Below are 16,651 nucleotides of genomic sequence, written 5' to 3' on the forward strand. Positions count from 1 at the left end.
TCCTATATGTTGGCCACGTAATTTGTTGTTTCCTTACAATGTAACGTCCTTTGTTTTGTTCCATTTGTAGTATGGACCTATGCTGATGAAGGTTGCACCAGGATATGCAATGCTTAATCGTTATGTTGCCTTTAATGATAACATGGATGTAGTACTGAAGCTGGTGAACGAGATCCATAGCAGGATGTTTGACATTCCTGATTTCGAAATGGTAAATATTTAACTCGGTAATTTCATGGGTTTTTTATACATTGTAGAAAGTAATCTCTGCTACATGGTGTAACTATCCGCTCTAAATGTTGCCATGTAGTTCCTTTTCCCGGTGTATACTAGGAGCCATCAATACATCATATGTTACAACATTAAAGAGCCATGATGGGAAATTATTGACAACCGAGTCCAGGAGATGCCTATTGAGGATACATACGGCGATCTACCATGGATCTTGGTATGTCTATTCCTCAATAAAATTGAAGAAAATTCTTCGCATATATATGTAGCTGATCATAAATTAATTTATACGTACTTGTACTCTGCGCAAATACATTTTTGCTTATATGTATGCTGCACCAATCATTCAAGCCATTCATTAAATAAAGCATAACATACATAGTATCTATGTAGAGCAGTTGACAAATAGACAATCCTAATTACATGGTTCATTGCAGCATGATTGCTTGTGCTAGTTTTTGGAATACTACCGATTACCAAAGCATCGTGAAATAGTAAACCTGGAGCCGGCTATTGTGACCATGAGCTGGCAAATGTTGGATAATGACTGCGGAGTATTTGTTATGAGACACTTAGAATGCTATATGGGAAGCGCATCTGGATGGAGTACTGGACTGCGCTCTGAGAGGGTATGTAGTAATATACGTCTCCCTTTTCATATATAAATTGTACGTCCACGTGGCTGATTCTTCTTTAAATAAATTACAGGACAATCAGAAAAGTGTGTTGTAGAAGCTAAGAGTGATATATGCTCACCGAATGCCGTTGTGGTCCAAAAACAAAAAAAAGGCATCTGGTGCTGCTGAATATGGTGAATTACTCCAAGAGGAAGTTGTTAAGAGATTAATGATCTTAATAGCTTTCTGATATTTTCCACGAATATTAATATTTTGGGTTTAGCTGATTCATCGTGTGCTTTAAACAATGGTCAACTATAGAATAAACAAGTTGTTGGCCATTTAGTTTTTTAAGACATTAAGCTAGATTTGTAGCAGATTCTACCATCTCTGGCATTTATCTTCGCATCCTAAAATTGTTTGGGGATTTATAAGTAGTAAGTTGAATTGTTTACATTATTGTGGATTGGATGATATTATATATCTATCTCATGTTCTTGGATTTTTTGTGTGGTGTTCATAAGAGAATTTTTCCATCTGTATTGGACTCTCCAACCTTAAGGTGGATGCCAATAATTAGACCTTTTAATAATATCCTATAAACAAGTGCACAGGTAACTCAATATTTTGTTGAAAACGTGCAATGTCTTCTAGCCGAAAAACTAGGGCTACTAACAAAACACAGGCATCCAGTCCTGAAACAAGTGAGGGGTATGCAAATAAGATATAAGACTGGCTTCATTGCAAAATTTAAACAGTTGTCTTCATTTCTCTCCTCTATCCTCCAAAGGATCCAAAAACCTATTAACATGTTAGACATCTTTGGGCAAATACTTGAAGATAGAAGGAATGGCTGGACAATGGGAATCAGTAGGTAATGTTCTACTCATCGTGGTCCTCCAAGCCACAAAACAAATATCGAAAACACAAAAAATTCATAACTAACAAACTAAAATAACATCAGAGAAGAAAGCCATCGAGATGTATTCCAATACTCTTAACTAAACATTAGATAGTAGGCCCTGTATAAAAAATAAACGTAAAATGTATTAACTGAGTACAACATTTAAAGTAATAATTGAGAATTTATAGAGAAGCTACAAAGAACATCTCATACGAAAGTATACATTGACTAGAAACTAACTGTAGAACAAGAAAATGTCTTCACTCTATTTCTTTAGAGTGGGGCACGTGCGCGCATTGTGTCCTTTGGTTTTATTACAAATGTTGCATGTACATTGTCCCTTAGACTGAATAGATATCTCTCGAGTACTTTTAATGCGCGAGCCACTACCTTTGTTTTTACAGATATTAGGATTCCGAACGCATTCCTCATTAAGTGGTACAGGCTCTATAAATGCATCAGCTCGGTGTGCCTGACCTAGTTCGTCATTTTGTTCAGAATCCTTCTGCAACTTTGATTCTATATCTCGCAAAAGTAACCTCACCATATCCAACTTGTCCTCTTCGTCGCCAACCAAGTCCAAACAGCTCTCAAATTCAAACCATGCTCTGGTACGTTTTAGTTTTGTCCGCTTAGTCTTGTCACAATTTGATGAAGTTTCAAGCGAGCCTATTGAGGAATGATTTTTCAATGCATCTTTTGTCCACCTGGCTTTTATAAATTGACGTGGGATTGTATGAATGCCACATTGCTGCAATGCCGCAAATACATAACAGCACGAATATCCATATCGGTTGTAAAACTTACAACTACACTCGACGTCATTATTACTCCGTCAGACAGATACCTATCAAATATAGATATGAGAAAATCTATTTATATCTAAAAGGTAAGGATGCCATTTTTATAAAAGTATGTACCTTGAATAGTTTGCCTTTGAGTAAATCATCTTTGCACATAAAAACCCGTGTCTCATTGGTTTGTGTCATCTCGGGCATGCTTGTATGAAAACAAGCATTTTTTATTTCCTCCCTAACATGGTAGTAGAGAGCCAACGTGTACACATGTGCAGCATCTTTTTCAATCAGCAATGGAGTCTCCAACCTTGGTGTCTTGCGTGAATTCTTGTCATCTTCTACAGTACGGATTCTTTGTTTGTCCATAGCACTCTCAAAGCTTGAAAAGAACTCAACTAGGGTGTCTCCACTCTCATGAAAGTGTTGGAAAAAGGAATTGAAGCTTTCAGACCTCGACGTGGTGCGTAAGAAACCTTCTATGTCAATATCTGAAAAGTATGCGGGAATCCAACTTCTACGCTTCCTAAACATAGCAGACATCCATTCGTTATCCTGTAATTTATACTCTGATATAACTGAGCTCCATCCTTCTTCAAATTCTAACGGTGAAGAGTGATCTTGATAAATAACAAACTTCAATTTGGACATAAAAACTTTATCCGTAGCACGTCTAGGACCAATCTGAGATAAGAAGCAGGTAAACACTTGTGACCATGCAGAACGTGCACAGTATCATACTGTAAATTAAAGAACTATAATAAATAAAAATAAAAACCTTGGAAGGTAGTTTGTTCATTATATGCCACATACATAATCTGTGCTTTGTATGAGCCCAATTCAGTTGAAGTGCCTTCTTAATAGCAGGACATTGGTCTGCAATAACACATGTAGGTGCGTGACCCATTGCACCTTTAACGTATTAATCGACCATATATAGTTCTTGTAATCCTCCTTTGCAATTAGAGAGGAACCAAAGGTTACATTCTTCCAGTGATTGTTGACCCCGGTGAATGGCACAAATACCATATTATATCTTCTAAACACACACACAAATGAGATTATTCAAAGTAAACCACCAGTGATGGTACGAAAACAGTTTTAGGAGTGATAAAGACAAGCAAAATGAAACTGAATTAAAAAAATTAGTCACTTATGTTTAAATATTCAGAATGCTAGTATTATAATGTGCTGAGATTTAATGTACAAGGTGATATTATGTGTGGCTAAATATTAATCCTTCTGACGTGCATAGTCTGGCAGGTGTTCTCTTAGCAATACTTCTATCCATTCGGACGCTGCCATCATAATATTATTTTACCATGTATATTTAGTACTGGTGATCAACAAAGACACAAACACAACCAAATCAAATTGGTGTAAAAATATGAAAACGCATCGAGTTTTTTTATCCCAACAAGTTGTAAGTTTGGAACCTTGTACCGCACTACTTAAACGAAGAAAGTTGAAAACAGAGTATAAGTGGGAAATGAAGCATGGAACATTGAACTTCATATTTTATAAGGATAACAATAAAACAGATTAACCCTTAATTGCCAAATTCAAATACTACACACTTTAACTAGATTTAGTGCAACAGAATAGAACTAGTTTTATATCTGATAATGTATCACCGAACACGCTGAGTAAACAATAAAACTTAGTTCTAGCAATAGCATGAATGTATGAGGCATGTTTGGTTCTAATAATAGTAGCTTGTCTAGTAAGAAATCAGCGTGGACTGCATCATAAACATAGCAGCTAAAACGTAGTATTATAACAAATAATTCAGGAAAAGTGACATGAAATAATAGTGGATAAAAAATTACTTGTTAGTGCGGAACGCAGGATCAAATGAAACAATGTCCCTGAAAATTTCATAATTAGCTTGGCCTATTGCATCCGTCCAAAACAATCCTGTCAGATGTCCTTTTCAATCTATCTTGTAGTCATAAAAAAATTTATCTTTGGATGACTTCCTTCTTAGTTTAAATTTTTCAATAATCAAACTAGCATCATTTTCTCCAATTCCAAGTTTAACATCTCGTTCAAAATTCTTGAAGTCTGAAACCGTGGAACCAACGTTCTCGCATGAGCCAACCATCTCCTTGGCTAAATTATAAGCTCGTGTTGCACCAATCTTCGCTCGAGAACAATCCATAATAAAATTTTGATGACTTTTAGATACTTTACGAGTACATCTCAAAAACATATTTTCTGTTCCAACTGCTAAAGGATGATTATGATCTTCCACAAAACTCATAATAACAAAACCCCTTAGTCCAGCGGCTTTCAGAACGATGTGAGCTTCACGATAACATCTGCGGGACATGGTTCTTCTAACTTGGGAACTATCTGCGGCCATGTCATCTTAAATTTTGATTTGCCAGGAGTAGAGGAACCACCACAGTTACACATAATTTTCTTGGACACCACACTACCACTTCTGTTGGATTTTTGTCCGGATTTACGAACATCAAATCCACCTTGACGCCCATATTCCCGATAAAATAAAAAAGCATCTTCTAGTGTTTGAAAGTGCTGGTTTGTTCGTGGTTTATAAACATCATCACAAGATGGACTCCAGACTTTATCACCACTAGGAGTGACAAACTACTTTTGGGGCGACAACTTTGGGGTATACAGATTCCCATGCATCATCAATCTCATATACGCTGTCCTCATCAGTCTCACCACTTTCATCATCAAAATCTCTAAATGAATGTTCGGAATCAGAACTCTCAATATGAGGGACATCCGGAGCACCTAAAAATAAAACACTTTTAAAATTAAATCCTAAACTAGTTAATGGAACACATGTCTGCTCGTGCAAAACATAAAATAACGAAAGTGAACAACGAACGAATAATGAGTTGTTTAAATAAACGAACACAGAACATAAGATTACTAATAGAACAAAAGACAAACACCTACAACGCGTGCTACACACGATGTTCCTAAAGTATTATAAACTTTAGGAACTGAATCCATGTAATTAAAACAACAAATTATATGCATTACTTACTAGCATCTGGATTCTGATCAGACATTATATTTAACGTCTTGCAAATGAATAACGTCCTGCAAAAGAATTATTTGATCGTACCTCCAAACAGATGGACGAAAGGGTGGAAATAGATTAGAAAGGAATAGAACGAATGCAGGACACGATTGCAGTTTGAACTCCAGAAAAATCTCATCTTGTTGTAACCGCCGCATGACTCGCGCTGTCCGCAGAGACAGTACAAAACTGTTAACTTTGCCACTGATTGTATGAAATTATATATATAATATTTTTTTAAAAAACAAAACAGTTATACTGCCATACGTTGGATCATTTTTAAATGGAGGGCCTAGATTTGGACTCCAAGACTCCAAAAAAAATAGGACTCCAAATAACTTTTGTCTAATATATACATACATACATACATACATACATACATACATACATATATATATATATATATATATATATATATATATATATATATATACCAGTTAAGTAAAAGATATAAAACAAAATCCAACAAATAGTTTATATTGTATAAAAGTAAAAAATAAGAGAAATAATATATGTATATATCAATAAAACATTTAAAATATGTACTTATGTTAGACTTAACCGTGTTAAAATCGCGTATATTTAAAGCTTGGAGTTATTGTACGGTAGCAGCGACTGCGACGTGGATTTTACAAAAACAGCATTTTCCAATTTTGTTTAGGCATATCATGTAAAGGGAACAGGCCCAATCTAGAAATTTTACAGGCTTATTGAGCTAGCAGCGATAGCCAATAGCCTTCCGTAATCTCTACGGTTACAATGTTGCCCTTATAGCCAAGCATATATGGACCTTCATTAACAAACATCATGCTCTTGTATCGCGATTTTCCCAAGCTAGATATTTTTCACAGTCTCATATTCTGCAAGCTAAAATGGGTGTCGGGTCAAGTTTCATTTGGCAAGGAATTGTCACGGCTAGAATTGAGGCAATGCAAGGTTACAGGTGGGTTGTAGGTGACGGTGAAACTGTAAAATATTGTCAGGATCTTTGGTTACAGGTGCTACTTTCATATTTCTATCAACGTACCTTCGAGTTGATCAAACTCGAAGGTACGTTGATAGAAATATGAAAGTAGCACAATTATTTGTCCAAGGAACAAAAGAGTGGGATGTTAATACGGTGCTAAATACATTTTCCGCTGCTGATGCTGAGCTGATTTTATCAACTCATATCCCTAATGTATCTGGTGCTGATCGACTAGCATGGTCAAGGACAACAAATGGCACATGTTCGGTAAAAACAGGTTATAAGATGTGGCATGTTCGAAATATTGGAGTGGGCTCTATTCCTCAATCAAGTGGTTGGAGTAAGCTCTGGTAGCTAGACCTGCCCCATAAGATCAAATTATTTCTGTGGCGTTTTTGTAGAAATAATATTCTTGTAAAATGTAGATTAAGTGCCAAGGGAGTGAATCTTCCTCTTAATTGTCCGATGTGTGGCTATGAGGTGGAGGATCTCCTTCATGTTTTCTTCAATTGTCCTTTTGCTTTAGCTTGTTGGCATGTGGTAGATGCAGGGTTTGATTTATCAATGGAGATGTCTGCTCCGTTATGGCTTCTTACAAAGATTGAAACAGGCCCTAGTGAGGAGATTCTGAAAATTGCTAGAGTTCTGTGGGGAGTCTGGTTTTTCTGTAACAAAAAAATATGGGAAAATCAGATTGTCACTGCAGAAATAGCCATGGCGTGGAGCACCAAAAGCATAGAAGACTGGAAGGAAGCTGTGGGTAAACCTGCTAATCAGGGAGTTATCACTTCTCAGAGGTCATCTCAGGTTCCTGTCAAGTGGTCGAAACCAGAGTTGGGGGCTATGAAACTTCATGTGGATGCAGTAGTGACTCTAGGTGCACCTGCATTTTTTATTGGTCTGGTTCTTAGAGACCACACGGGGGCCTTAGTGGGTGGTTACACGATTAGTAAAAGCATGGTTAACAAAGTGTTTGAGGCTGAATCACTTGCTGTCCTTGAAGGCTTGACTTGGCTTGCCTCCATGAACCATGACAAGGTGATAATTGAATTTGATTCCCTTTTCACAGTGCCAGCCTTACAAACCTCCTCTGTCAACTTACTGGAAGTTGGGTTTATTTTGGATGCCTGCCGTAATATACTTGAATCTAGATCAGGTTACAAAATCTCCTTTGTTAAAAGACAAGCAAATAGGGTCGCTCATTTAGTAGCTAAATTACCCTGTTCCCTGAATTGTCAAAACGTGTTAACGTCTCCTTCAGATCTGTTGTTGGAGGCTCTTCTTCTTGATATTTCGTAATGAAATATGCTTTTATTCAAAAAAAAGACCGCATGATGGAATGGGATCTTTTTTATTAATGAGTGCTGTGTTTCGTTTATTTTTCATAAGAGTTAATTACACTTTGTAACCCCTAAATTTGCTCCAAACGCAGTTTAGTACCTGTACTTTAGAACGTGAGAATATACACTCTACACTTAACATTTTCGTTCAAATTGTAACCCCTGATCACTATTCCGTCCAAATTTGCTGTTAACATTAACTATTTGAGAGGTAACAGTGTGTATATTAGTTTCTAACAGCTACTTTACCTCTTGTGACCCCTCAAAGTTTATGTATTATATTTTGAAATTATTCCTAAACACACACAACGATGTAAAAAAATTTAAAATAATTTTTAAAATACGTATAGATTTAGAATCTGAAAATTTATTTTTTTCATAAACGATGTAACTTATTTTAAAATTTTAAAATTAATATATATTTCCAAAATTATTTCAAATTATTTTGAAATAACAGAGACATTTATTTTGGGACAATTTTTTCCTTCTATTTGAGAAAAAAGACCTCAAACATCACTATTTGAAGACAACTGATCTTTGATATTTAAAAAAAGTCCCCTTTCTATTTTGAAATGATATTTCCAGCCACTTTTTTAGAAGATGACAATTAATTTTTTTTTTACTAAATAGCAATATTTGGAGCGAACCCGCTATTCAGCGGAGGGAAGAAGTTATTGGATATCCAATCTTTTTATCAAATGATGTAGTAGCATGCAGGGCAGCAGAATAATAATTGAATAGAGCTGGCCAGCTTTCAAGTGGTCATAAAAATCTAAGAGACGTATTGTAAGTTGGAGAGATTATTTATTTAATTAATTGAAAAATATTATGTAATCTAGAATTAACATTACCGATATATATCACCACAGCTGCCAGGGCCGAGAAAAAAACCGATTTGAAACCGAAATCGGAAAAAATTAGAAAAAACCGATTATAACCGAACCGAAACTGAACCCAAAAAATTAAAAACTGATCGGATTTAAACGGCTGGGTTCCGGTTATTCCCCCCAACCGAACCGACAAAAATCGAACCAAACCGGTTATTAAAATAAGAAAAATAATTAATATTATATTTAATCTATATCATATTAAGTAGAAACCTCAAGGTGAAGCTTTCAGTACTTTCTTTATACTAATTTACTTTACTCGATTAATTACTTGCTACTGCTGACTGATCATAGAGTCCTAATCAAAGCTTGTGAGAAAAGAGTAGTTACGTTTGTGTTGGATACTGGTGTGTCTGGGGTCTAAGGAGTTGAGCATTATGGCCTAAATGTTTAGGTTTCAAGACAACACTGTTGTATTTATAAGCAACTGTTTTATAACACAATTGGATAGGTAAGGTAGGTGTACACCATTAGTGACTTGAAGTCACAGTATGTGCACACATCCCGTGACTTGAAGTTACTGATGGTGTGCATTAAATGAAGTATATCAGTGACATGATCTTTCAGACGCGTGAAGAAAATATTAAATAGCTACGTTAGTGACTTCAAGTCACTAGTCAGTGACCGGAAGTCACTGACGTTGAGCGGAAAACCTAAAATGTCGATATTGTCCCTCAGACCGTCAGTGACATGATATCACTGATATTACATTTAATTTACACCAGCCAACAGCGTGCCAACACCCGAACTACCTAGTAAAAAATCATAAATGCGATGTTATTTTACACTAACTATAAGAAAGATTGTAAAAGGGGGGGTTGAATACAATCTTTTACAAATTAAAAGATTCAAGAACAAGAACACTTAAAAACAATAAATCAGAAAAACATTAAGTATTAAAAATACGGGTGGATTGATTAATCCACCCGTGAGATTTTATATAGAACAATCTGCGGATTGATTACAATTCGCACAGCTGTAGGTTCATCACTTGAACAGTTTCTAACTCTCAAATTTTCTGTCAAGTATTCGAACAAATTTAACTGATGCTACTAACTTGGTTGTATACTTCAAGTTTTACAAGGCTTTTTAACTAGAATACAAATTGTGCACTCTAATCTAAGCTATGCTGCACATCTTTGTCTTATGCAAGCTCTGTGTGATGTCTTCATCTTTGACCATCATCTTGATTTGATCTAGATTGCATTGCATGAGATAAGAATGTTTCTGGTTCTTCTTTATTGTCTAATCAAGCTTCCATGTCTATTTTGGTGTAATTCGATCCATGTGACTTGTCAGAATTAAGCTTTAGTCACTTTCAACTGCTATTTGCTTCATCAGTTGAAAGTGGCTTCATCAGTCGAACGAATTACAGACTTCATCAGTTGAGTCCTGTTCCAGTCTCATCAGTTGAATACTGTAGCTTCATCAGTTGAAAACTTTGTCTTTGTCAGTTGAATGCTTGGTCTTCATCAGTTGAAACATGATCCAGTCTTCATCAGTTGAATAGTTACAAGGCATTAGTTGAATATCCGTTGATAATTCTCACAAACAAGAAATGTAACAATTACAACTGAATTTTGATAAAGATTCTAACTAGAACATGCTACAAAGTGTTTATGTTATCATCAAAATTATTGATTCCTAACATGCGATATCAGTGACCTTAAGTCATTGATGAAATCATTACAGTAGCTCCTCAAAACTAGAGGGCTGGAAAAAATTCTAAGTAAAGAACATCAGTGACTTGAAGTCACTAATGTAATTCTGGGGATATCTGTGACCTTAAGTCAATGATAAAATCGTTACAGTAGCTCCCCAAAACTAGAGGGCTAGAAAAAAATTCCAAGTAAAGAACATTAGTGACTTGGAGTCACTAATGTAATTTTTCGAAAAAATTCTAATAAAGAACATGAGTAACTTCAAGTCACTGTTGTAATTCTGGGGATTGATTTAGAGGCGTGGGAAGAATTCCTAGTAACAAATAAGCGACACGAGAAAAAAAAATTCAAGTAAATACTAGTGACTTCAATTCACTGACATGATTTTAACTAAAACTCATAAAAAAAAGTAGATTTTTGTTTAGCTGTTGATTAACATAAGGTATAGGAGCTTCATTATATCTATGATTAACAAAAAAAACTAAGTCCATGATTTTTGAAGAACAATAAGATGAAAAGGATGGAATTTTGCAAAAGTTTAACAAAACACATATTATCTTTTCAATTTAGATGATTATTTTGCTTGACATAAAAACTCATCACTTATAACTAATAATATAATTTACATTTTTTTTATTATCATCCAAAAATATTCAGAGTCTTCAGAGTGTTCAGGCTAGCTATTTTGAGTTGATCTTTAGGTCTGAAAAATCACCTAACACCTTGGCTGTCCCTGAACTCCATAATTGGGGTTGGCTCATGGTAAATTTTCTTTCCGGTGTAGGGGATTTTCAACCTTCTTTGCAGGCTAGCATTTGAGTTCCAACCTTTCCTGATTTCAAGAATTCTCTTTAACACCATTTGTTTGGCTGGTGGTGTAAATCCTCATGTTCTCTTCATGGCAGCATAAATTTTTGTGAGAGAGCTGAATCCTTCAGAACTGAGAACCCTGTGAAGAGGCCAGGTGACATCATCTTTACTTTTATATGAGAAAATCAATCTTTCAGGAAGCTTAGAAGTTGGCTCTATTCCTCTCACTTTATGAAGATCATTCAAATCCAGCTCCAGCTCAGAAATTTCTTCAATATTTGCTATGACAAGATAGTCATCTGCATTCTCAGGTTCCTTAAGAGGTTTTGGAGGGTTAGCCAATTTCTTTGCCACTGTTTTCCCTTTCTTCTTTGGCCTTGAGGTTTCTTGGACAAGAAAGGCTGAGATTGGTATATGTTCAAATTCAATTGTCTCCTCCTTAGGTATGATTGGCTCTTCATGATAATTGGTGTCTGAATGTATAACTGGGGTGACCTTGATTGGAGAAGAAGGCTTTGATAATGGTACAGACTTTTCTGGCTCTTCTTCTCTTCTCTTGGCAGCCTCAGGGATCTTTGATCTAGTTTGGACTCTCTTCTTCTTTGGAGGATTTTCAAGAACAAACCTGTTTTTATTTTGAAGAAGTTCAGCTTCCAATTCCTCTTCCAGCTCAATTGCATACCTTTCATCAACCTCTATTTCTTGATTCATAGAAAGTTGTGATTCAAGTTCTTTTCTTTCACATTCTCTGGCCACCTCTTCAGCTTTTGCAAATGAATAATGAAGATGGATAGTTCCAATAAATAGATTTTGGCCTTCTCTATAGATGATGGCAAAATGAGCTTTTAAAGCCTCATCTGTAGAATCTTTGTAGCTTTTGATTTCTTGGCCCAGAAGCTTGTATTCATTTTTGTCAGGCCTGGCTGGAGGAAAATAGATTGAGCTTGAATCTTTGCCAAGCCTTGAATAACCACAGTTGATTAGAGATAGGATGGCCTTGAATTCATTCAAGCTAGATGGCTCACCCTTCTCTTTCTTTGAAGGAATAACAATCTCAGGTGTGATTACCCTAAGAATTGTTGTTGTGGTTGGAAAAGAGGTTGGGACTGTTGTGGCTGTAGATGTAGATTGTGAAGATGAAGAGGTTTTCTTTCCCAACAATGCCAATCTTTCTTCAATTGTGTCCAGAGCTGCAAGCCTCTTCTTTTCTTTTTCAGTGTAGAAGGGAGGATGAATTCTTCTCACCAACTCTGCAGGAGAAGGCAAGAACTCTTTCTCCCCCTTTTTGTTAGAAGCAAGTGTAGGAGGTGTAGGAACAGAGATTCCAGATGCCATGAGATGGAGAAGATCAGTTTGCACTCTTTGGTGTTGAAGCATCTCATGCATTCTAGAGTTGAGAATTTTGACATTGCCCTCCAGAGCCTCCATTTGCTTTTTTAACTGAGCTTGTTTCTTCTCAGAAGCAGACATTGCAGATATGACTTTAACAGGAATCTTCTCATCAATCTGTTTGGAAAGATCAGTTTTGACAGAAGTGATGAGAGTGTTAAGATGCTCTACTTCCTTCTGAAAGTGGAGAGACTGAAATTTATGCAATTTGAGATTGTCTAGAGCTTGAATGGCAAAAGTGGCATTTATGGCGGAAGATGAGCTGCCAGCTTGTGAATTAAGAATTGATGCAGCCTATCTTTGCAATTCCATACTGACAGCTGTGACATTAGCTGACTGCATTAGAGCCAAGAAGGGAGAGAAGTGGATGGCTCTGCAGGCTCTTCATTAAGTGAATTTCCAAGAGCTTCATTGAGGTCCTCATCACTCTCATCTTCATATTGAAAGTCATCACCAGCATTGGCAGGCAGAGCTACAAGTGCCTCCTTTGCTCTGAGCATAGATGAGGTGGTGTGAATGAGATTATCCTCTCAGCTGCTTAATTATCTAATCTTGCAAAAGCTTGAATGGAAGACATTCCATGAGGGAAAGTCTCAGGATCAAGTGGCACACTGTCCAAAATGGCTCTATATTCAGCTTGAAAATCTTGCTCACTTGATCCTTCATTGACACTTGCATTTTTCTCATAATCTCTCTGTTCTTGCATCAAGGGCTCCCCTTGGCTCACCTCACAGCTCACCTCTCCCTCACTTACCCTGTCTAAAGGGCCACTCTTTTCCTCTCCTTTTTCCTGGCTTGAAGAAATAGCCAGACTCTCCACACCCTCTCCTTTTGCCAGCACCCAAGGCTGCCTCTCCACTCCTTGACTCACTTCACTCAAGCCTAAAAGTGTTTGTGCTATGATGTGATCAACTACTGTAGAGGATGGTAAATCAGTTGAAGTACCAGTAGTTGTCAACTGATGAGGGGCATCAGTTGAAACAATCATAAAAGAGGCTTTAAACTGATTAATGCTGTTAAGCGCATCAGTTGAAGGACAAACACTATTCAACGGATGAAGGAGATCCGTTGAAGATGAAGAAGAAATAGGCAAAGAAGCTGTGATAATTGAGTCTGTGGTGATTGATTTTAAGGAGAAATCCACAGAACTCATTGTCACAGAGGAAGAAATTTTATGAGAAAGATCCAACAAATCATCAATTTGATGATGATCAATCTCAGAGAGAGGCTTCTCCATGAAGTCCAAAGATGGAGAATTTACAATGGTGGTGTGAATTAATTCCACATCCACAGAAGAGGTAGGGGATAGTATTTGAGGTGTAGAAATAGTAAGATCAAAGATGTATGAAATAGGTTGAGAAGTAGAAGGGGGCTGTGACTCCACATTTACTGGAGTCACATCAAGCTGACTTTGAGAAATAGAAGGCATAAAATCAATGATTTTAGCTTGAGAGGTGTGTGCAGAGTGCTTAGATTTATCACCCTTGAGCTTCTTTCTCCCATAGGCTTTTATGGGTGATTGTGTGTCCCTCCCCCTCTTTTGGTGTGTCCCTGGATGGGGACTATTTTCAATAGCAACATCCTTTTAGGAGTATGCTGCTAAGGATGAGCTAATTTCCTTATTAATCTCTATAGTCTTTTGGGAGACTGCAGAGTGGCTAGGCTGGTTATCACTTACCTCTCCAACCTTATCCTTAGGGCTTCTTTGATGTTAACCTTTTCCCTCCCCCTCACTTTCACCAATCACGCTCCCCTCAGGTTTTTATTTCTTTGATTTTACAACAGGTGCCTTTTGAGAGGCACTTGAGGTTGGTTTTGCAGATTTGGATTTAGAAGGTTTTGCCACTTGGGTGGACTGTTGTTGGACCTCTTCAACAGCCCTGATGGCAGAAAGCAAAGCAGGAGAGGGTTGAAAAGGAGTAGTAGGAAAGCCAAATACCTTTTTGTCATTACATGTCTCCATGATTGGCAGGTAAACAACCTCCAAGTGTTATATAGCTTCATTCTTGCAAGGTCCTTGAAGGCTCTCTTTTCCTGCAGAAAGCTAGCAACCTTGGCTTCTTTGTTAGTGATAACTAGCTTATCATCAACATGATTAGCCAACATCATAACAAACCTAACATAATACATATCCTTAGGCCTATCAGTTCTATCACCTAACTTCTCCCCAATTTCATGGATCATCAAAGTGCCAAAGTTATAGTATTCATTAGTAAAAAACATATAGAGCATTTGTAAAATTTGAGAAGTAATAGCATCAAAATTACTAATTTTACCAGAAAATGATTTCACAAAAGCATCACATAAATAGCTCCACTCTCTCTTAAGCCCTTTCCTAACTATTTTACCTAGAGCATTAGTAGGCAAAACATAGTTCATGGCATACAACATATTAACTAATTGAATATCAGAAGGCAATGTTTGAACAATATTTTCAGGAATTTTAAAAGATGCATTCATAACATCACAGTTAATAGTATGAACATTATTTTTGAGAGAGATCGAGATGGTATCATCTTCACTATTAAACTCAGCAGTTGTCCAGATTTCCTCTACCACTTCATGGTAGATTGTTGGAGTGGAGAGCATTGCATGAGACAACTGGCTTGCCTTGATGAAATCCATCATCTTGTGGAACTCCTTTTCTTCCACAGCCGCCTTGTCCACAAACGATGCAAAGTTGTTTTTCTCATATATGAAACCGGTTGGGGATGAGTATTTCTTCATTGGCGCCATTGCATGCAGTTACAGAAAAAAAACTTGAAGAAAATAAGAGCTTTTTTTTGCACAGAGAGAGAGAGAGGGCTTGTGAATTCGAAAGAGTGAGACGAAAAGAAATGAAAATAAACTGAAAATACTTATATAATTTTACAGAAAATTGCTGTGATTGGCTGAGAAAATACCGTTGAGAAGTAATAACTTTTATTTAACTCTGCAAAAATTACACACACGATTGTATGTATAAAGTAGAGGAGAGATAAAAGTAGTTTCAACGGCTCAGATCTGATAATTGTTTCAACGGCTCAGATCTGATAATTGTTTCAATGGATGAGATAGGCGCCTCGTTCAACTTCTTATTCAACTGATGAGGATCAGTTGAAAGTGTTTTCAACTGATGTCATCAGTTGATCTAAAAACAAGACAATGGGGTATTGTTTCAATGGCTGAGCTTAGAAATCATCCGTTGAAACAATACTTCAGTAAGGGAAAATTCCACTATCTCTTCAGTTGAAACATTACACACTATCCAGAGTCATAACTAAATTAATTTTGAGAAATTAAATTTAGCTATACTCTGGCTGCCAAAATACAGACAAATTCACCATAAATTAGGAGAAAGTTAACATACCTAATTTACTTACCAACCTTGTGAATGTAGATTCATCAAGAGGCTTTGTAAAAATGTCTGCAACTTGTTCTTCAATTGAAACAAAGTGCATTTCAATAGTACCAACCATCACATGTTCTCTTATGAAATGATACTTGATGTCAATATGCTTGGTTCTTGAATGCTGCACTGGATTTTCAGTTATAGCAATAGCACTGGTGTTGTCACAGAATATTGGGATTTTTGAGAGATTTAAACCATAATCAAGTAATTGATTTCTCATCCACAATATTTGTGCACAACAACTTCCAGCTGCAATGTATTCAGCCTCAGCTGTAGAGGTTGAAACAAAATGTTGCTTTTTGCTAAACCAAGAAATCAGTCTGTCTCCAAGAAATTGACATGTGCCTGTGGCACTTTTTCTATCAATTTTGCATCCTGCAAAATCAGCATCTGAATATCCAATTAGATCAAATCCAGAGTCTTTAGGGTACCAAATACCAAGTTTTGGTGTTCATTAAGATATCTGAATATTCTTTTAATAGCAATTAGATGTGATTCTTTAGGATTAGCTTGGAATCTAGCACAGAAGCATGTAGAAAACATAATATCATGTCTACTAGCTGTCAAGTATAGAAGAGAACCAACCATGCCTCTATAAT

General features: G+C 36.5%; 2 protein-coding genes across 2 annotated transcripts; one reads left to right on the top strand and one right to left on the bottom strand.

Annotated features, from left to right (window-relative positions):
• Positions 1-2,017: 2,017 nt before the first annotated feature.
• Positions 2,018-5,596, bottom strand: LOC108212360 (protein FAR-RED ELONGATED HYPOCOTYL 3-like). Its single transcript, XM_017384085.1, has 4 exons — positions 5,572-5,596; positions 5,191-5,312; positions 2,673-3,230; positions 2,018-2,503 (listed from the first exon to the last, which is right to left on the bottom strand). Exons 1-4 carry the CDS (start codon positions 5,594-5,596, stop codon positions 2,018-2,020), a joined length of 1,191 nt encoding a protein of 396 aa, XP_017239574.1.
• An 883-nt stretch (positions 5,597-6,479) lies between these two features.
• On the top strand, positions 6,480-7,873 carry LOC108212361 (uncharacterized). The gene is made up of 2 exons (XM_017384086.1): positions 6,480-6,550; positions 7,000-7,873. The coding sequence occupies exons 1-2, from the start codon at positions 6,480-6,482 to the stop codon at positions 7,871-7,873; spliced, it is 945 nt and encodes a 314-aa protein (XP_017239575.1).
• The last annotated feature ends 8,778 nt before the right edge of the window (positions 7,874-16,651 follow it).

The sequence above is a fragment of the Daucus carota genome, chromosome 3 (genome assembly GCF_001625215.2).
Source record: "Daucus carota subsp. sativus chromosome 3, DH1 v3.0, whole genome shotgun sequence".
In the NCBI taxonomy this organism is placed as follows: Eukaryota; Viridiplantae; Streptophyta; class Magnoliopsida; order Apiales; family Apiaceae; genus Daucus; species Daucus carota.